The sequence below is a fragment of the Doryrhamphus excisus genome, linkage group LG18, assembly GCF_037039965.1.
Source record: "Doryrhamphus excisus strain RoL-2023G ecotype Guam linkage group LG18, RoL_Dexc_Guam_v1.1, whole genome shotgun sequence".
NCBI classification, from domain to species: domain Eukaryota; kingdom Metazoa; phylum Chordata; class Actinopteri; order Syngnathiformes; family Syngnathidae; genus Doryrhamphus; species Doryrhamphus excisus.
Genome location: NC_136374.1, coordinates 10,096,258 through 10,118,291, shown reverse-complemented (window position 1 = coordinate 10,118,291; position 22,034 = coordinate 10,096,258). Strand labels below are relative to the sequence as shown.

Genomic DNA, 22,034 nt, shown 5'->3' with positions numbered 1-22,034 from the left:
TGGGCGGCACGACGGTCCAGTGGTTAGCGCGCAGACCTCACAGCTAGGAGACTAGGGTTCAATTCCACCCTTGGCCATCTCTGTGTGGAGTTTGCATGTTCTCCCCGTGCATGTGTGTTTTCTCCGAGTACTCCGGTTTCCTCCCACATTCCAAAAACATGCTAGGTTAATTGGCCACTCCAAATTGTCCATAAGTATGAATGTGAGTGTGAATGGTTGTTTGTCTATATGTGCCCTGTGATTGGCTGGCGACCAGTCCAGGGTGTACCCCGCCTCTCGCCCGAAGATAGCTGGGATAGGCTCCAGCACCCTGCGACCCTTGTGAAGAAAAACGGTAGGAAATGAATGAATGGATGCTCATTGTTTGCATCCTATCCTCATTAAAATATGAAAACCTATAAATGTTTGGGCGGTTTTAGTTAAAGCAGACACTGTTTTTTTCATCTGTGTGATTTTGACAAAGATCAGATCACATTTGATGGTGATTTTATACAGAAATGTGAGAAATTCCAAAATGTTCAGATACTTTTTCATACCACTGTATCCAACTCCAGGCAGTTTCTTTAATGCGTGTATGTCCTCTCTGTGTATGATCCTACATGAAGTTAGCATCTAATTTCTCTCATCTGACTCATTGTAACTCCACACATGAACCAAGAGGAGAAACAGGAAAAGAAACAAAAGAAGGATGACAAAAGCACAAAAGGTACAATTGGATGTTTGCACCCCACACACAGCCTCTTTTCATAGGTGACATAAGAGAGCTAAATCATCCGATGGAGCAGGAGAGGCTGCTGGCGGGTGGGAGACGGGTGTTTGAGGCCTGGCGATGGAAAGATTCCTGTGAGATAAGGAAAGGGAACAGATCAATAGTGTGTGTGGATGCCAATAAGATCAAGGAGATTAGAGCTGTCATTGCCCTTCGTTGCCTGACACAATGTGACCACAAGGTTGGCAGGGCTTCTACCTACAAACATGTTTGTTTACATAATTGCAAGTATGATTACTCATTTCTTTTCACTCTTGGACATTCATTTTATATTCATTTTGAATAAGGGAGGGTCACTTCCCTAAGCCTTTGGAAGCACTCCGCTGTGGTTGGTCATGAGGACTTCCGGATAGCTGCCGAAACCAACTTTTTTTTTTCTTTTTTTTAGAAATGTAGCCCTTTTTTAAAAAAAAAATACAATATTTCTTCCTCTGAGATTACAAGCTACAAGTAAAGTTGTTTAGGTTATAGTTATCTGAATAACTTTTTCTGTTATTACTATAACAAAACCAACTTCATAGGAGTTGATAAACGATATAGAAGTTGCTAATAAACGGCAAGTTATCTTTTTTTTTTTTTTTTAGAAATTTAGCCCTTTTAAAAAAAAAAATACAATACTTCTTCCTCTCAGATTACAAGCTACAAGTAAAGTTAGTTGTTTAGGCTATAGTTATCTGAATAACTGTTAACATACCACCTTAGCCTTAGCCTGTTTTTCTACACTGTTATTACTATAACTTGCCTTTCAAGATGAAATGTCTGTTTGTGGTCGCTGATTTTATCAAATAAATTTCCCCCCAAAAATGCGACTTATATGTGGTTGTTACTCCTTCACTTGCATTTTTGGCTTGTGCGGATCACATGGTGGACCCAGTGATGGCCCTTTATGGACGTGTGACCAATTAAAGTGAACAGAAAATATAAACTATTCTCATGCTTGCAGACCAATCAAAGTGGCGATTTTGCAGGGCGTAATTACGTAATTCAGCTGTTCCGGTTAACGTGACAGCAAGAACAGCAATGTCACTCAAAATGAGCCAATGAATTTCTCTGAATATTTTGTCTTATTTCTCATAATTTTCCATTGTGTAATTACAATCAATATATTAAAAATAACAACTTTCATCTCTTGATATTAAACATTATAAACTTGTGTCTCATTAAAGTACAGCAAATGAATACCGAACAAGTTTTAGTGGCTGCAGGCATGTTATCACTATTATGTTGGCTCACGCTTCTGTTAGAAGACGCCTTGTTTCCTGGCATTGGCGTTTTGGTGTGTGATTGGTACTGCGAGTCCATCAGCAGTGTGACCTCATTTAATCTTTTATACGCCAGTGCAGAGTTTCTGTCAGGCCTATAAAAAGAAAAAAATTGTCAATAAATCAGTAGTGAAGCAACAAACCTGCTAATTACTGCTTTTATTTGGGAGCAGAGTGAAGGCCGCATGGCTACAAAGTCACATGATCACGGGCCATCGCCCTGGCCATGACCATGGGCTGTCATCACTGCAGAGAAAACGCACTTTGACTAGTGGAAATGGCATTTTTCATGTCAAAGTCTCACACAATGTGTTTTAAATCAAAATACCCCAACTATTACATGTTATCGTCAGTGTAATGCATGATCACAGCATGTAATTCAAATGATGCAATGTCGTTAGAGGAAAATAGGTGTATCCCAATGACGTTCATTGTTAGCTAGATCATATTAACTTGTTTTCTTGTGTTATAATGCACAGAAATGGGTAAGAAACGTGTTCATGTTTCACATTAGGATTGTGAATGATGGGCAAAATTCCCCAAAAAGTGCAGTTCCCCTTTAAGACTTTTTTCATTGCAATATTGTGACTTTTTTCATAATATCACCACAACCAAATCTGGTTCTTGGGACATGGAAAGTCACTTCTCTGGTGGGTAAGGAGCCTGAGCTTGTGTGAGAGATTTTTCTGACTGGACTCACCTCAACCCACAGTTTGTGTCCTGGAAGTAAGGTCATTCCTCATGAAGGACTGGACCTTGTTCTACTCTGTAGTTTCCCCAGGGGAGAGGTAGCAACTTGGTGTGGGCTTATTAGCAGCTCTGTGCCTCTGTGTTGGGAGTAAGAGAGGGTCACTTCCCTAAGCCTTTGGAACCACTCCGCTGTGGTTGGTCACAAGGACTTCTGGATAGCTGCCGAAACCAACTTTATAGGAGTTGATAAACAATATAGAAGTTGCTAATAAACGGCAATTTATCTTTTTAAAATACAATCATATGTGTTGGATCCCGAATATGATCTGAAAGTACAGACTGGACAGTCTGAAGTTTCTCAAGAGGTTACTTCAGGATGTCTCTCAATGGTAAGTAGTTTTAGCATTTTAGCGTTAGGCTTTCTACAACACCGATAACATGTACTAATGTGGTCATTACATGTTTTTCAAAGGACTGTCAGTGTTTAAAAACATCTCTAATGCTACACAGACAACCCCTATTGTTACTTATACACAATACAAAAATAAACTTTTGGGTGACTGCACAGTGGTCGAGTGGTTGGCGCGCAGACCTCACAGCTAGGAGACCAGCGTTCAATTCCACCCTCGGCCACCAAGTTTGCATGTTCTCCCCGTGCATCCGTGGGTTTTCTCCGGGTACTCCGGTTTCCTCCCACATTCCAAAAACATGCTAGGTTAATTGGCGACTCCAAATTGTCCATAGGTATGAATGTGAGTGTGAATGGTTGTTTGTCTATATGTGCCCTGTGATTGGCTGGCGACCAGTCCAGGATGTGCCTTGCCTCTCGCCCGAAGACAGCTGGGATAGGCTCCAGCACCCCCCGCAACCCTTGTGTGGAAAAGCAGTAGAAAATGAATTAATGAATGAACTTCTGGGTGTCTCAATAACTCACCAATAGCAAGGACATTGTGTTTTCTTGTAATGTTGCAGCATTCTCAACTGTAACAATTTTTCCACCTAATATGACTATTTTCTTTAAAAAAATAAGACTTTTTTTCTTCTTAATATTACTTTTTTTTGTATATCTAAGGGTCTTTCTTGCACACATATTGCCTCCTCCACCACATTTGCTCTTAACTCGACTTGTGCACCCTTTCTCCTTTCTATCTGATACATAAAACTCATCAACAATAATAATTAAAAAGCTTTTAAGCTTGTTTTTGAGGCCAACTAATCACAATACCCAGAGTCCACTACTTTTTCATGAAAGCTAAACAAGACAACCAATGGTCCAATTGACCGCTTCTGCTTGTAAACATCATTAGGGTCCTCTGATACACAGCAGGGAGGCGGTGGGGGGTGGGGGGTGGGGGGGGGAATACGACAACGACAATGATGACAAAATAAAGCAACAAAAGCTGCTGCAATGCAAACACAGCTGGCCACTGACCAGCTGGAGTGTCAGCGGTGCGCCAGCAAAGAAAATAGCAAAGCAAATAGAAATTGTCACAAACAATGAAGCTCTTTTTTTGTGCCTTTTTTTTTTAACATTAAAGCAATTTAAATTTCTGTTCTCTGCTTTAAAGTGGCAAAAAAAATCATTGGTGCTCTTCAGCACCACAAGAATGAGCCCCTGTACCACCAGTGGCGCTCAATCCACAGTTTTGAAAAGGTGACTCTGCATACGCCTTCCTGCTATGGGTCTTCAAAACAGGATTACTTTTATTATAACCTATTTTTATACGCCGATTGTGATAAACTATAGAAGCAACAACTTCCTGTTAGGTATATGAGCACTTTTGCTTTACTGTAGTTTTATTATGCAGTGGTTAACCTCTTATACTACGGATTGTGTCAGACTCCATTGCCTCTTTGACAATGTGAATGTCAATAAATAGCAATCTTGAGGTTTCCAACATGAAAGTAGATGGCGTGTACTAGGAGGCAAACAAACAGGCATGACACACAATGAATATTTATGTATAAGCTTCCTCATGGCTCAATCAAATCTATGAATAAAATATCAAGTCAGCTGCAAAGCTCTACCACCCTCCCGCTGGGCTGCAAGGCCATCAGTCAACGCTCATGACCAATAAGCACTGCAGCCACAATCAGTATGCTACTGTGTGCCGTCCTATAAAGATATTTTAGTATCTCAATCACCTTCAACCATTGAAGGTCATTTCTCATTCTGGCTTGACTCAGCAAGCACTTATTCTTTATTAGCACATAATGACTGCTTTTAATCCGGTGCACAATGATGACAACATTGTGAGGTAGGAAATATTCCATTTTTAGTAAGGCAATTTGCAGGAGTGAAAGCGTAACAGGAAATGAATTATAAATCTAAAAATATATTGAAATATTACATTTTAAATACATTCATTCATTTTGTATGCCGCTTGTCCTCACAAAGGTCGCAGGGATATGCTGGAGTCTATCGCAGCTGACTTGGTGCAAGAGGCGAGGTACAACCTAGACTAGTCGCCAGCCAATCACAGGGCACATATAGACAAACAACCATTCACACTCACATTCATACCTATGGTCATTCATTTTCTACTGCTTATCCTCACGAGGGTCGCGGGGTGCTGGAGCCTATCCCAGCTGTCTTCAGGTGAGAGGCGGGGTACACCCTGGACTGGTCGCCAGCCAATCACAGGGCACATATAGACAAACAACCATTCACACTCACATTCATACCTATGGACAATTTATAGTCTCCAATTAACCTAGCATGCATATTTTTTTCATGGTAGGAGCTGAAATGCCCGGAGAAAAGATAGGCGGTAGAAGAGTGACAGACACAGTAAGACCACACCCACTAAATTTTGAGAAAAAAAAAAGATTTGTTCTTATACTGTATAAGCCACACATGCCAAAAACTTACCACTTCCACACGGATAGGGAGGATAACTATTAACAGTTATTTAACCTTTAACATGAACATTAATCAAACGTAATCATTTTTTCTGGGTACATGATACCATACAGCATCCATATCAAACTTGCGCGGGCCGCACTAACATGAAACTTTCATATCAAGGCGGGGGCCTCAAACCCGTGTCCTGCGGGCCACATTTGGCCCACGGGACGCGTGTTTGAGACCCCTGCATTAAAGGCAGGATATACAAAAGCCGGGTCAGAGATTTCAGCTGTCAGGTTCCTCTCCGAGGAACATAGTGAGGAAGTGGAAAACCACAGGCACAGTTCTGGTTAAGGCCCAAAGTGGCAGGCAAGGAAAAATCTCAGATAAGTCAAACAGTCAAACTCAACCCAGACGAACAACATGATCTTGTTCAACTATTGGAGTTGTCATTCTCCATTCCTTGTACAGCCCTGGTTTTAACTTGATGGCCTCATGAAAAGCATGAAAACATCTCCAAAACCAAAGTGGAGGAAATGATGTTTTTTGTCATGTTTGGTGCCCATGAAGCCAACTACCATTAGAAGATGGAAAAGTAACTTTTGCAAACCAAAACATGGGGTCTTTGAAGGTGAAATCAGAGATGCCCCATAGTGAACCCATCCAACACACATATTCAGTACTCCCAGCACTCCTCTTATCACCTTCTTCCCTCCCTCTTGTCTCACTCTCGCTCTCTCTCCCCCTCACCCCGGAGCACAGCACAGCCCCGTCAGTCCGAAAGCAGATCTCCCCCCTCCAGCACCGCAGCACGGACTCATTTCTCCACGCACCAGCTCTGAGTGGATGCTCAGCAGGGGTGTTTTGAGATATTAGCGCGCTGTGTTTTGGGGGGGAGCGGGGTTCTTGTTGCCCACCTCCACCATCTCCCCCCACCACCACCACCGTTCAAAAGGTAAGACTCTGGCCCGCTACTGTTGCCGGGCGACTCCGGGTACCACTGATGATGATGATGATGGTGTTGATGATGATGAAAGAAGTTTGTCGTTATAAAAGTGTGCAGACGTGCTGGTGTTAAATCCTTGCATGGGAGAAGAACTGCATGTGGTCTACTTGAACTAGCAGCCTTGAAAGCATGTCACATTACATTGTAGCACTTTCTGGGATTTCTCACCCGGTTAAACTGTCACCTACTTGCATGCTGAAGAATAGACTTTGCCTTTAAATAGCAAAAAACGTGACAAAAATGATCTATTTTTGTGTTATTATTACATTATTTCATGTACTACTTTATTGAAAAAAGTGAATCTGCAGATTTATAGTTTTTACAGCTATTGTTTTTTGACAATTTTGAATTTGAGATGGACAGTTAAAGCCAAAACTTTTTGATATAAATTTTCTATTTGTCAATTTCTCAAAAAGAAAGTGACAAAATATATACAGGAAGACCCGGGTTCGATTCTCTGCCTGGGCATCTCTGTGTGGAGTTTGCATGTTCTCCCCGTGCATGCATGGGTTTTCTCCGGGTACTCCGGTTTCCTCCCACATTCCAAAAACATGCTAGGTTAATTGGCGACTCCAAATTGTCCATAGGTATGAATGTGAGTGTGAATGGTTGTTTGTCTATATGTGCCCTGTGATTGGCTGGCGACCAGTCCAGGGTGTACCCCGCCTCTCGCCCAAAGACAGCTGGGATAGGCTCCAGCATACCCGCGACCCTAATGAGGATAAGTGGCATATAAAACAGATAATATAGTATAATATTTATAAATATATATATTTGATTTTTTACATTGTGAAAACAAGTTCCATGATCAAAATGTTGATAATTATGCTAGAAGTTAACAGTGTTAAAAATGGTGCAAAAATTTTTGTTACTTTTCTGTGTCATTTCAGGCTAAACTATAAACATTCCCCTCACTCAAATGTGACTGATTTTTGACTTAATTGTACTTTTAAATCAACTATGAGGATTTCAAAAGACTACTTAGGAAAAATGACAAATCAAATCAAATCATGAAGTAACTGTCTAAACCAAAATAAATCAAATTTGAGAACCAGATATTTATATATTTGGTCTAAGAGATGTTTTACAGCCATGACATTCATGGTAAAAAAATGCATTTTTTTTAAAAGGCGGAACACTTTTGTTGGTAGTTCTAAGTGTTTATTAGAGAGTGATGAAATTGAATTATGGAAATTACATGAAAAATCAAACATACTGATTAGTGCCAGTAAATTGAGTTCCATGAAAAATAAAAATAAATGCAAAAACTATATTTGTTAAACAGGATATACATGTATATATGCCTTTTTCAAATGTAGGTGTTTCTCTTGTTTATATTATATATACATATTTATACAGTATATAAATATATTTTAAAACAACATTTTTTAAAATAACAATGTTATATAATTTTTTAAATATATTTTACAAATATTCTTACAATACAGTAACTTAAATATACTAAAAACTATTTAAAATCATTCATTCAAAATCAAATTTTTAAAATTGTTGTACAATTAATCTGCAGAATAGTTGAAGAATATGTACATACTGTATTTTCTATTTTATATTTCTAATACACAAAATCATGTTTAGAACATGTATTGAACAAATATGAAAATATATTTTAAAAACAAAAATGTTTAACATATTTTTAAGAACAAATAAAAATAGTACAAGTTGTAAGTAATTAATTTCAATTAAACTAAAAAAAATAAAAACATTTAAAAATACTTTAAAATATTTTACTTTTACTTAAGAAATATGTTGTATACAATTAAGTTTAAAATAATGTATCCTCTTTGAATTCTCAAAAATGTGATTTATAAAATATTTGCTGGCCAATGAAGTTACAGTACAATATACAGTATACTTTATACAGGGCCTGAAAAAAGTATATAATATTTGTCTCTGTACGTAAGACTGCATATAAGACGGGAGGCGTCTGGGTGCCGTGTGATGGCGGTGATGCTCTAACAAGCCGCCCCCCTCCCTGGCCATTCTTCACATGTGTGGCCGTGAGTATTCATCAGCGGCAGCTAATGGCGGAGTGCAGTGTGAGCCAGTGATTTACTGTCAGGCCTAATGATAGGTCCACGCCGGGGAAACAGGTGGCGCACAATGAATAGAAGCAGTGCCATGCTGCTGATTGTCCTTTTGTCCCCCTCCGCACACGCTGATTTGCAATATTGACTGCACATGTACGGAATTATTGTGCATGCAAATGAGCTCTCTTCAAATAGGCTTATGCCTCAAAGCCTAATGTGTGTTTTTGTGAGAGTTTAATAGTGAAAATGACCAAAACATTCAACTCTATCCAATATAACTATTGAAAGCATATGGAGGCCAGTGATAAGTCTGTTATGTTCTGTTTTTTTTGAACGGCCTATTGAAGCTGTCTGTGCTGCTCAACGTCTCACCCGCTTCCAAATATTTCACTATTTCACTTCTATTCAAGGCCTGAATGTATGATTTACATTATGTTTATCCCCATTTAATTATGATTGAGGTAAAATATGAGTGCACTACCTGGCTGCGACCAGCAGAGGCGCTGTCAATTCAGTCGGAACTACCTTAATCTGTTGTCTGAAGTTCGGACATTTACAACAATGGAGTCGGAATTATGAGAATAATGTGAAAATATTATGACAATAAGTCATATTTTCAGTGTAAAGTAATATTAAAAGAGTTGAAAAATGAATATTATGTATATTGCATTAAGAGTGAAAAAAGTAATATGATCAAAATAAGAGAATATTATAAGAAAGTTGGAATGTTGTATGCATAAAGTCATCATATTTTATTTTATAGTCATAATTCACAAAAAGAAAAGTGGAAATATGTATGATGACAGTTAAGTTTTGTGCTTCAGTCTTTAAGCAATTGAGGTAAATTAGACTGCAATACTTAGCTGTAACCACCAGAGGCGCTGTTAATGACAAGGGTGTTAAATACAAAAAGGGACAATAAGTATGACATTTTCACATTCATACCGATGGACAATTTGGAGTCGTCAATTTACCTAGCATGTTTTTGGAATGTGGGAGGAAACCAAAGTACCCGGAGAAAACCCACGCACGCACGGGGAGAACACGCTATTTGACATTTTTGGACACAGAGACAGTGGACTGTACCCCGCCCTTATGCCTCCACAGAGCGTGCGGTCAGGAGAATGGGCAAATCGGAAAGTCAAATGGACATCATGGAGAAATCGAGCAAACCTGGCAAACATCGTTGGACTGCGGCAGAGATCGGTCTGTCTGTACTCCTGCTGCTGCTTAGCTGTGCCTTGGCGGGCCTGGTGGTCCTCTATACGTCAGTACTTAAAGGTATACCGTCATGTCGCTCTCATGCATTAAACAGTTGCCATCTAAAGTCATTGGTGGTTCGTTCAATGATAATAAACCAGTTAGGAAGGCTATATTGCCCATGTGTTTTTTTTTGTTAGAATTGCTGATTCCTTATAAAGCTTCATGGTAAAGTTGATTTTCAAGACAGCGGCACCGTAAATGTTATTAATTTGTGCTTTTTTTAAATTACAAATTTATGATTTTTTACAAATTTGCAGTTTAATCCCGGTTCTGTATTCGCTATAATAATATAAATGTTTTAATTAGACTGAATCGTGCTTGTTTTATAACATACATTTGTACAACATAAATATTATATAAATAACATAAATTTTTACTTTTTTTAAAAACACATTTAAAGTTATTTTTAATACAGTGCAGCGATTCACTTTCAAGTTGAACCTCTAGAAATAACCTTTTCACATTAATTTAGAAATTTAATCACAGCTCTGCATTGGATATTAAATACAAAGAGTATATCCAAAATACAATATACTAATATATAATAATGCAAAATACTACATTTGCAGTACAAACAAGCAAAATACATGTTAGATCAGTGGTTCTTAACCTGGGTTCGATCGAACCCTAATGGTTCTGTGAATCAGTCTCAGGGATCCGGGGTGTCAATTCGTGATAACATGCGCTGCTTGGCCATCACTGGCAGCAGATGATCATGTGACATTGTTTGGCCAATCAGTGCTGCGGAGAATTTACTGCTTGGCAGTCAATGTGTGACTGACGCGGTTTTACGTCGTGTAATTTGTTGCTTAATATCGTAATCCATACTAACTATTTCGAGCACAAAATGGAAGTGGTTGGACAAATACAGACAACATGGTGGGTTTCAGTACCTCAAACAGGTTAAGAACCACTGTGTTAAATGAATATGTACTTTTTAACGAGTGTTGTTGAAAGCCTAGCTTATGCTGCTATATAGCAGGATGCGCAGGAGGACAAAATGTTGCAATCTTTCTGTGTTACAAGAGCTATGCTTCTAACGAGTGCTTCTGGGAATCTCTCACTCTTCCAGAACAATCTCACAGGTCGGGCCTGTCGCGGAGCTCGGCGGGGGCCGGAGGTGAGCGTCTCTGTAAGCCGCCCCAGCGGGACACGCTGGGGGTTAAATGGTGTCATACTCTCTTAATGCTCTAAGTCTGTTTGGTGCCTCATCAGCAGTGCCCCACAAAAGTCAGTGCTGACACACACAAGCAGGGACGCAGCACCAAAATCTGGCCCCCCATACATAAGCCTCCTGAAGGGCCTGAACTACTGAGCTAACTATTTTGTGAAAAAAACATAGTAAGCATTTGGCTTACTTGTAACTTTCTTTCCCTGTTTCTCCTTTCTCTTCTGGTAGCCTGTTTTTCCCCCAAAATTCCAGGGTCCCCTTGTGCTTAGGACTGTGGTACACCATTCCAATCCCCCCCCCCTCCATTTTGACGTTCCTGCACCCAGCACCACACAGCATATCTTTTCAGCGTGCCTAAATCCATTTGAAATGCTCTTTGCAAGCTTCTTCCCAGCTGTGATGTCATATGTCAATAAAGCCTGATTATTTTCTTGTTGACCCCAATTTTGTCTTCCAGGTCAGCTGTTTCGTTCCAACCTGGACCACCATGTGTGCACAAGTGCAGACTGTGTTACAGCAGGTGAGGGTGAAGAGATTCCCAGCGCCCTCCAAAAAACATGTCTCATGCTTACTTTTTTTTTTTTTTTTTTACCTCTTCCTGAAGCATCGCGGCTCCTGCAGAACATGGATCCATCTGTGAAGCCTTGTGATAACTTCTACCAGTACGCCTGCGGGGGCTGGCTGGAGCGCCACGTCATCCCAGAGACCAGCTCACGCCATAGCGTCTTTGACATTCTAAGGGACAAGCTGGAGATTGTGCTCAAAGGTCAGTGGGCGACGTTGGTTGGGGCGGGGGTCTTGCTGCAAATATTGGAGCTACACTCATCTATAGGGGTGTCTGGGACGATAATAAATTCATAACAATTTATCACACAATCAATGAAAATGAACGGCCGCAATATATTGCCGTGGGAATGTGTCTGTTTTCCTCGTCTCCTGCCTACAAACAGGCAGGAAGAGAGATCACTCCCTGGGCATTGGTTTCAGCACCTTGGTGTGTTTGTCCCATAGAATAACGGCATAAATGGAGTGAGCCCTTTTGTCAGTCATACAGTCACTTGTGTGCATACATAGACAGCGTGATGTTGATCACGTGATCAGCGTGATCATTCTGTGTCGGCGGCCGAGTGGTTAGCGCGCAGGCTAATGAACATTTTTCTAAGCTTAAAAGTACAGTTCTGTTGCACAAACTTAGCAACATATATTAATAATATTATTATTACATAATTATTATTATACTAATATATATAATATTATTCATTCATTCATTTTCTACCGCTTATTCTCATGAAGGTTGCAGGCATGCTGGAGCCTATCCCAGCTGTCTTCGGGCGGGAGGCGGGGTACACCCTGGACGAGTCGCCAGCCAATCACAGAGCACATATAGACTATATTATTATTACAATTATTATTACATAATATAGGGCTGCACGGCAGTCGAGTGGTTAGCGCGCTGACCTCACAGCTAGGAGACCCGAGTTCAATCCCACCCTCGACCATCTCTGTGTAGAATTTGCATGTTCTCCCCGGGTTTTCTCCGGGTACTCCGGTTTCCTCCCACATTCCAAAAACATGCTAGGTTAATTGGTGACTCCAAATTGTCCATAGGTATGAATGTGAGTGTGAATGGTTGTTTGTCTATATGTGCCCTGTGATTGGCTGTGACCAGTCCAATCCAGTCGCCTCTGGGATAGGCTCCAGCACCCCCGCGACCCTTGTGAGGGTAAGCGGTAGAAAATGAATGAATGAATTACATAATTTTTGTACATTTTTGTATGTAAACATTACCAACCATTTTTTTCTACAGCACTTTAAATGAGCTCTATGAATAAAAGTGACTTATTTACTTACTGTTAAATGCAAAGCTAGTGTTTTCTGCTTCCAGGCGTTCTTGAAACAGAGTGTGAGGAAGACAGAGATGCCATCAAGAAGGCCAAAATTCTTTACAGCTCCTGCATGAATGAGAGTAAGTTGGGCATCTTTATTTTCCTGAACAGGATAAGGCCTAGAAAATGCACGGATAGATCTTGGATTGGATCTCATTTTGTCGTGCACGCAATGTTGTTTTCATGTGCTTACCCACAGGCCTCATAGAGCAGCGGGACTCTCAGCCTCTCCTGAAGCTCATAGACAGTATTGGAGACTGGCCTGTGGCATCTGATGACTGGAACGCCACCACCGGTATAACACAAACAAAAACACACACCAAAAGTTGTCTAATGGACTTGTTTTGATTTGAGTATCATTGTGTTGCAGAAGAAGAATGGAGCCTTGAAGACACTCTGGCTACATTGACAGCTCATTATCACAAGAAAGTCCTGCTGGACATGTATGTGTGGACCGACGACCGGGACTCTCGGCGCCATATTGTTTATGTAAGACTGTCGCCATTGCTGCTGTGTAATTATTACATCAACACAGGTAGAAGAGAAAGAAAGCTATATTTTTGTTGTTTTTAATATTAAAATAAAAAAAAAACATGGCACCAGATGCTTTTTATATGCAAATTAACAGTTTTTTTATGTTGTATTTTGGTAAGATTGACCAGCCAGGACTTGGGATGCCATCGAGAGATTACTATTTTAATGATGGAAACTACAAAAAGGTGAGGCGTTGTGTTTTGATGATTAATGTCATGTGACTGTTGCTGCTACTCCGAACTCTATAAACAATGTGATCATGATTTCAGTATTTGCCAGATACAAAATAGATATTCCTCCAAATAATGATCTGTGCTGTAGGTCCGAGAGGCCTACCTCCATTTTATGGTCTCTATTGCCAAAATAACCCGTGAGGACAGGAACCTGACACAGGATGATGACCGTGTGTGGGAGGAAATGATGCAAGTGCTGGACCTGGAGACAGACATTGCTAACGTGAGTGATGACGAGCTATTGCAGTTATTTTTTCTGATCTTTTCTTTGACATTTTCAGACTAAAAACTGTATTATATGTGTACATGAAGTGGACATATGCATACACAAACATGGTTTAAACTTTTAACAGGACTTGCAAGAGAACAATCGTAAAGTGGAGATACAAAATTTTCAGTCAAAATGACACAGGATAGACTTAGGTTAATGCAGCCAGACTACGGGTGGTGCTCGGTTTTACGACGTTCCGTGTAACGACGTTTCGTGGTCACAAACTCACTCCCATAAATTAACAACAGACTTCCTTGAGAACTTATTATTACAGTGCAAGAACGCAGTGTGTGCCTCACATCTCCTCCCATTATGTGTGGAAGTGGTAAAGTTTTGTCTTCTTACTTTGTCCCCCTTTCTTATTCTGTTTTATTTATTCATTCATTCATTCTTATCCTCACGAGGGTCGCGGAGGGTGCTGGAGCCTATCCCAGCTGTCTTTGGGCGAGTGGCGGGGTACACCTTGGACTGGTCACCAGCCAATCGCAGGGCACATATAGACAAACAACCATTCACACTCACATTCATACCTATGGACAATTTGGAGTCGCCAATTAACCTAGCATGTTTTTGGAATGTGGGAGGAAACCGGAGTACCCGGAGAAAACCCACGCATGCACGGGGAGAACATGCAAACTCCACACAGAGATGGCCTAGGGTGGGTCTGGAACTAATAAACAATAGAAGACTGAGGTGTATTTTATGTCCTTGATAAGTTCCATGTACAGTGTGAGTGACGTATGAGTGAATTTACAGTAAGTGTAAGTTCCGACTTAGACTATAAACTCAACTTACATCACAATCAAGAAACAGAGTTCTAAATTAGAGGTCCACATGTATAGATATAGCAATCCAGAAAAGTAATATCCGAATGAAATGGTAACAGCATCAGTTGGAGTTTCTGTTTCTCTGCGTTGGTACAATCATCGCCGTGAGACTTTTACTGACAAAAAGCCTGCATGATTGGCAACCCTCGTCTTCCTTCCAGGCTACATCGCCGGCTGAGGAGCGACAAGACGTCACAGTTCTTTACAACAAAATGACACTGAATGAGCTGCACACCACATTCAGCTTTAACGTAAGTTCTGGCTTCAGTGATAAGAAATAAGATGGCAAGAAGCAGCTCGACAAAGGAATATAATTAGCATGAATATTTCGCAAAAAACTTATTTAGCCCTATTGTTTTGTTTTTCCAGGGTTTTAATTGGACACGGTTTATTCAAGGAGTGCTATCTAGCGTTTCCCTCAATGTGGAGCGGAAAGAGGAAGTGGTGGTGTACGGTTCGTCCTACCTTGACAAGATGAACGAAATCCTCTCCAGACATAGCGTCAGGTCAGCCTTAGGCCTTCATGCCAATAGACAACAAAACCAACAAAATGTAACCTTTTCACATGCGCAGAACAATGCAGAACTACCTCACCTGGCAACTGGTGATCGACAGAGTGAACAGCTTGAGTCGCCGCTTCAAAGATGCCAGGGCTCGTTACAGAAAGGTAGCCTCCGTTGCTACAACGATGGGACTCCAAAATCCATGCTCTTGTTACTGTGTGTGTTTAGACTTTGTACGGGACCACAGTGGAGGACGCTTGGTGGAGGGAGTGTGTCCGTTACGTCCAAAGCAGCATGGAGAATGCGGTCGGAGCGCTCTATGTGCGGGAGACCTTTGCCGGTGAAAGCAAACGGATGGTCAGTGTCAAGTAGGATGTCTGAGTTTAGAATGAAGACATCTTCTTGCACATATCCAGCTTTGATAAACCTGCTGCTATGTCAGCATCCTTGCTAGTCTCGTCGGTCTTGAGCTTTTCTTAAATTTCCTTTCTTACTTCATCTGTTCACAGGTCAGCGACCTCATTGGGAAGATCCAGACTGCATATGTGGAAACGCTGGATGAGCTAGGCTGGATGGATGCCCCCTCCAAGGAGAAAGCAAGAGAGAAGGTAATGGTAATATTTCATTTGAACATGAATCAGATTACAATTGAATGCATCACATAATCAGTTCACAGTTCCACATGTCCAAAAGGAGTAGGAAGAAGCAAAGCTTATTAAATCCTACCCCTCCATCTGGTACTTTTACAATCAGTGAACTGTTACATTTGTTCACTTCCTGCTTTCCTAATATATATATTATTTTAATTATGATTTTTTTATTTTATTTTTGTCACGTACCGAAGTATGAGGTGATATGACCATCTTACTCAATCCATTCCATAGTTTGATTCCACATACTGAAATGCTATGGCTTTTTAACGTAGTCCTAGCATATAAGTGTTTCAAATTTAGTTCTTCCCTGAGATCAATTTTTTTTCTCTCTTGGAGAGAATGTTTTTAGATAATTGGTTATTTTTAGCCTTGTGCATTATTTTTAGCTGTTTGAAGATTAACTATATCAGCAAGTTTCAGTATTTGTGATTTTAGAAATGGGGAGTTACTATGTTCTCTGTAGGCGGCATTATGAATTATCCTTACTGCCCTTTTTTGCAGTACATTTAGCGAGTGAGAAGGTAGACTTACAACGAGTCACTATGCATGCACTGCAGATGATCTTAACTGTGGTTCATTTATCTGCAGGCAATGTCAATCAAGGAGCATATCGGCTATCCAGATCACGTTCTACAGAAAAGTAACTTCAAGCTGGACCAAGAGTATGCTCATGTAAGGAGATATTTTAGCTTGGAGAAAAGTACTGCCAGTACTTTTGAGTCCTTGCTGATTTGCTCTTCTTTACAGTTGAATTTCAGCGAGGAACACTACTTTGAGAATGTCCTGGAGAATCTAAAGTCCGAGGCCCACAAAAGTCTGAAGAAGCTCAGAGAGCCAGTGGATCCCAACTTGTAAGCTGACACTTTGAAATCAGCCTGACTGAGGATGAAGTATTTAGTGCAGTGTAGTGCTTGATTCATTGTTTACATTCCAGGTGGATCATCGGTGCTGCTGTGGTGAATGCGTTTTACTCTCCCAACAGAAACCAGATCGGTAAGAGCTTTGAGCAATAACATTCTTCGGTAGCTTCTCCAGTTTCATTCATGAGCGTTTTTCTTGTGTGTGCAGTGTTTCCTGCAGGCATTCTGCAGCCACCTTTCTTTAGTAAACATCAGCAGCAGGCTCTGAACTTTGGTGGAATCGGAATGGTCATCGGACATGAGATCACACACGGATTTGATGACAATGGTAAGACTAAGAAGACAGTCAATTGTAGCTAGTTTGTCTAATGGAGAACTGGACATTGAAGGGAGCCTCTAGAATAGAGTAAAGGTGGTAAGCCCTGTTGCATCACAACAGGATGGTTCAAGGTTTCATTCTGTCCAGGACAGCTCTAAACACCCGACTTTGAGTTTTCATGTTTTCTAATGGTACTTGTTCTGATATCAGATTTGTACCGACCGATATTCATGGTTTTAGAAGTGAAAAAATTTTGTTGACACCTTTAATACACTATCTATTCTATATAATTGATTAACTTCTTAGTAGTTTTACAATAAAATAAATGACAGGAAAGTATTACAATAATCTTAAATAATATGCCCAATAATAATAGGTATGATATTAAATAAATACAATTTAAAGGTGACGGCACGGTGATCGAGTGGTTAGTGCACAGACCCCACAGCTACGAGACCCGAGTTCAATTCCACCCTCGGCCATCGAGTTTTGCATGTTCTCCCCGTGCATCCCCACATTCCAAAAACATGCTGGGTTAATTGGCGACTCCAAATTGTCCATAGATATGAATGTGAGTGTGAATGGTTGTTTGTCTATATGTGCCCTGTGATTGGCTGGCGACCAGTCCAGGTTGTACCCTGCCTCTCTCCCGAAGACCCTAAGCAGTATAGAAAATGAATGAATATTATCAGGCTGCACGGTGGTCGAGTGGTTAGCATGCAGGCCTCACAGCTAGGAGACCCGAGTTTAATTCCCCCTTCGGCCATCTCTGTGCAGTTTCCCAACATACTCTACTTTTCTCCAGTTTGATATCGACCCAAACCCGTGACTGAGGTGTACCTGCAGCTACATACTATGTTAATTATGTTTCCTCACAGGTCGCAATTTTGACAAGGATGGCAACATGCTGAACTGGTGGAGCAATTACTCTGCGGAGCACTTTAAGGAGCAGTCACAGTGCATGGTGCAACAGTATGGCAAGTTCAACTGGAAGTTAGCGGGTGGGCAAAATGTAAGAAACCTCCACCCCCATTTTGTTTTAAATGCTACGTAGCTTAATAAGGTGCTGTTTTTGTGCGCATTTATGTTCTTTTGTGATTCCAGGTAAGTGGGATTAGCACTTTAGGTGAGAACATCGCAGACAACGGAGGGGTTCGCCAAGCCTATAAGGTGAGTTGTTAAGTTGTTGAAATATAAAATCTACACACAATACATGAGATGTCTTCACATGTTTTCACAGGCTTATCTGAAGTGGGTGGAGACAGAGGGGGAGGAGCCTCGTCTTCCCGGTCTGAACATGGACCACAAGCAGCTTTTCTTTCTTAACTTTGCCCAAGTAAGCAAGGGAAACATGACAACAATTATTGTGCTTGTGGTTCACAACTGCTCTGCATCAAACTGAGCGCTGTTTCCAGTACATAATTGAGTCATTGAGACCCCAATAGAAACTTCTATTTTGACACTCACACAAACTGACAAATACATCCATCACTCACAGTGTAACCAACCCAAGTAACAAGTTGTGATGAAGTACCGTAGAAGTAACTGTAACCTACTTTAGGCCCACCTTGTATTATGCTATAGAAATCACAGGAAGCTGGACTGGTTGCCAGCCAATCACAGGGCACATATAGACAAACAACCATTCACACTCACATTCATACCTATGGACAATTTGGAGTCGCCAATTAACCTAGCATGTTTTTGGAATGTGAGAGAAAACCCACGTAACACGGGGAGAACATGCAAACTCCACACAGAGATGACCGAGCGTGGAATTGAACTCGGGTCTCCTTGCTGTGTGGCCTGTGTGCTAACCACTACGTCAACGTGCAGTACGCAAAACAACACAATCTTATGGAAATGTATAATCCGCAAGGTATGCTGGGTAACTTCCTGTTGGGAAAGTAGACTTTCCAGCATGCTTTGCAGGATTTTAATTAGTATTAAATTACATGATGTGTTGCCATAATTATAGAGATTTCTAAGAATAAAATAGTAAGTTTTCCCACAATGGCTGAATCATGAAAATGCAGTAATCCGCTGTTTTGGATATTGGACGCGCGCCAGTCTTAAACGTTCTTCTTATTCAGGTTTGGTGCGGTGCTTATCGGCCCGAATACGCCAGCCAATCCATCAAGACTGACTCCCACAGCCCCTTAGAATACAGGTAAGGTCCCTTTCTCAAGCCATCAGTTTAACTCATGCATGTGTTTCAGTTAGTTTGTACTCAAATATTGAAAGAACAATTCTCACTCCGACAATGTTCTGTTCTTTTGTCTTTAGGGTTCTTGGTTCGCTCCAGAATTTCGAAGCTTTCTCTGAAGCCTTCCAGTGCAAAAAAGGCAGTCCCATGAACCCCGAGCAGAAGTGCCGTGTCTGGTAGAACATTTTAACGCTGAAAGGAGACTCTTTAAGCTTGGGAGTCATTTATTTGGCGTGACCGCGATTATTATTGCACTGGCTGTTGTTGTACTTGGCAACGGGTGATATCCTGGATTCCTTTCGAGTCTTGGATACAAACTCTGGCATATAATACGAGCTGAGAATGTTCCTTAGAAAAATCTAGTGCAGCTCTTTGTGATTTACTTGTGAATGTTTTCATTCGGCCCCACGCAGAATGAACTCGGGTGAGTGCTTGCAGGATTAATGAAAACGTAGGTGGCAACCACAGAATTAGTTCCATTTAGTGACTTTGTCCAGTGACTGTTATGTGCAGCAAATTATCAGAGAGATTTAAGACTGTTCATTCTTAAATTAACATTTAGACTGAGCTGCAGCTTTTAACAGACTCAGAAAAGATGTCAACTTTGGCTTTTGCGAGGACGATTTCTTAGTATAGTAATCCCTCGCCACATTGCGGTTTCAATTTTGCTGCAAAAATATGCATATACAGTAGAAGCAAATGTTATGTAGTTTCTGCCGAAATGGCTAAATTAACTGAAACACAAATACTACAAATTAAGAATTTTGTGAACCTGTGAATGTAGTATTCCACATTGGTCACTCTGTGTCTTTAGGCTTTTTTTTTTTAAATTATCTCACAACAGGCACAATAATAGTAACATAATCATCATCATATCAACAAGGGCTACTGTTGTGGCCGTGATCCAGAAGCTGTCTGATTTACAAATTGTTCAGGTTTTGAGATTATGGAACTAGAAGTAAAATATGAATGAACTGTTAATTGTCATGAAAACAAAGTGAATGAACCATCGCCACAATTCACCATCATAAAAAAATGTACATGATAACCTCACCGTCATACAGGTATAATGACAAATTAAGCACTGTACAATAAAACTAAAATTAAGCAAAACTACTCACCCTTTGAAGACACCGGACAGGCAAGAGAGGGAACAAGAGGAATATTGATCACAGGAAATCAATAAAACAAAAAAATAAGTAAAACTAAAATTAAGCAAAACTACTCACCCTTTGAAGACACCATACAGGCAAGAGAGGGAACAGGAAGAATATTGATCATGGATAATCCATAAAAACTAAAATTAAGCAAAACTACTCACCCATTGAAGACACTGGACAGGCAAGAAAAAATATTGATCATGGGAAATTAATAAAACTAAAATTAAGCAAAACTACTCACCCTTTGAAAACACCGTACAGGCAAGATTGATCAAGGGAAATGTTGGTTGAATGGACCACTTTCCGGCAGTTTAACTTTGGAGATGCTACTGTGTCTATCTTTCTCTTTGGCTGATTTTCACAAATTCCCCAAAACAAAGTAAAATAAAACGTAAAAAGAGACTAGAAAAATTGTATGACTCAAGCCGCGTTGTTTAGTTTTTGTCAAGATTAGGCATAGTGTGTATTTTCTTCATTTTGGGCTGAAGCTGAATTGTTTGGGTAGACTCAATGTAAAATCTGACCAAAACACAACACAGTTAACACTCAACCTGTTGCCTTTAGGGCACAATCAAATGACACGTGAAGGTTAGACTGATCAGACAGCGAAGGCAGATGAAGCTCACACTGGTGATCACTAATGGACATGAAAAGGACGCTGAGGCCTCGTGACCATCAAGTACAAGACGGCCAGCGAGCAAGCGAGAATGGGGCTCAGACTGTTATTTTCTACCTTTATTACCACGTAATGGCAGTGGAGAATCAAAGCGGGGGTGGTGGGTAGGGTAGGGTGGGGGATTAGTGCTGCAGAGAGCTTTTAAAAAAAATGAACATATTCAGGATGTCTTGCAAGCAGAACTGAATGTGTTACACTATAGAGTACTATGTGTTATATATGCTTGATGTTCTATATAGCAGTATTTACATATAGATACATCATGTCACATCCACATGGCCAAACTGTATTGTTATTCTTTTCTCTATTACCATTTTATCTTTTGCTATAAATATATATATACAAAAAATATGTGAAATGTATTTATTTATCTATTTATGACAATGCATTGTTGCTTTGCAAGATTTAAAGATGTATAATAATAAAAAGTATTTACAGTATACAGTATGTTTTATGGAATGTTCCTGCAGGAATATTACTTTCTATAACTATTTTTGTGATGCTAACCTGCAATTATTGCCATTAAAGTGAATGTGCCGACACAACAAAGAGAAATTCAAGTCTGAATGTGTTTTTTTAAAAAATGTTGGTGGCTTAATTTATACTGTACACCATTTGCCTGCATTTGACCGTTTGCATGCTCGCAAACCTAGTGAGGATAAGCGGCATAGAAAACGAATGGATGGTGAATGAGATGAGAAAAAGTAAGAATGAGAAATTATCAAATTTGTAGGGCCCATTTTGCAGTACTGCATTATTTCCAGGGGTTGCTGGAGCCTATCCCAGCTGTCTTCAGGCAAGAGGCGGGGCACACCCTGGACTGGTCGCCAGCCAATCACAGGGTACATA

General features: G+C 40.4%; 1 protein-coding gene and 2 long non-coding RNA genes across 5 annotated transcripts; 1 reads left to right on the top strand and 2 right to left on the bottom strand.

Moving 5' to 3' along the window:
- The first annotated feature begins 6,336 nt into the window (after window positions 1-6,336).
- mmel1 (membrane metalloendopeptidase like 1) lies at window positions 6,337-21,281 on the top strand. Of its 3 annotated transcripts, XM_058055378.2 has the most exons (24): window positions 6,337-6,524; window positions 9,731-9,904; window positions 10,959-11,006; window positions 11,515-11,577; window positions 11,662-11,823; window positions 12,943-13,023; window positions 13,143-13,238; window positions 13,314-13,432; window positions 13,597-13,662; window positions 13,799-13,933; window positions 14,970-15,059; window positions 15,178-15,314; window positions 15,382-15,475; window positions 15,540-15,668; window positions 15,821-15,919; window positions 16,553-16,636; window positions 16,712-16,815; window positions 16,899-16,957; window positions 17,033-17,152; window positions 18,022-18,155; window positions 18,248-18,313; window positions 18,384-18,479; window positions 19,237-19,313; window positions 19,430-21,281. In XM_058055378.2, the coding sequence occupies exons 2-24, from the start codon at window positions 9,748-9,750 to the stop codon at window positions 19,527-19,529; spliced, it is 2,316 nt and encodes a 771-aa protein (XP_057911361.1). In that variant the 5' UTR covers window positions 6,337-6,524; window positions 9,731-9,747; the 3' UTR covers window positions 19,530-21,281. The 3 variants fall into 3 exon arrangements, with proteins under 3 accessions (XP_057911361.1, XP_078654621.1, XP_078654622.1); XM_078798495.1 differs by lacking the exon at window positions 6,337-6,524 and having other exon boundaries at window positions 9,708-9,904; XM_078798496.1 differs by lacking the exons at window positions 6,337-6,524; window positions 10,959-11,006 and having other exon boundaries at window positions 9,708-9,904.
- Window positions 10,304-13,885, bottom strand: LOC131106386 (uncharacterized). The gene is made up of 4 exons (XR_013630272.1): window positions 13,814-13,885; window positions 13,137-13,221; window positions 12,909-13,009; window positions 10,304-11,804 (listed from the first exon to the last, which is right to left on the bottom strand). It is a non-coding gene; the product is annotated as an uncharacterized LOC131106386 (long non-coding RNA).
- Window positions 14,816-16,302, bottom strand: LOC144902037 (uncharacterized). Its single transcript, XR_013630273.1, has 3 exons — window positions 15,403-16,302; window positions 15,274-15,327; window positions 14,816-14,982 (listed from the first exon to the last, which is right to left on the bottom strand). It is a non-coding gene; the product is annotated as an uncharacterized LOC144902037 (long non-coding RNA).
- Window positions 21,282-22,034: the final 753 nt, after the last annotated feature.

Excerpts from the sequence above, each read along its gene's own strand:
- mmel1 (XM_058055378.2), top strand. The coding sequence starts at position 9,748 with ATGGGCAAATCGGAAAGTCAAATGGACATCATGGAGAAATCGAGCAAA. Across the intron at positions 11,824-12,942 it reads GCTGGAGATTGTGCTCAAAG|GCGTTCTTGAAACAGAGTGT; the intron begins GTCAGTGGGCGA and ends TTCTGCTTCCAG. Across the intron at positions 16,958-17,032 it reads TCCCAACAGAAACCAGATCG|TGTTTCCTGCAGGCATTCTG; the intron begins GTAAGAGCTTTG and ends TTGTGTGTGCAG.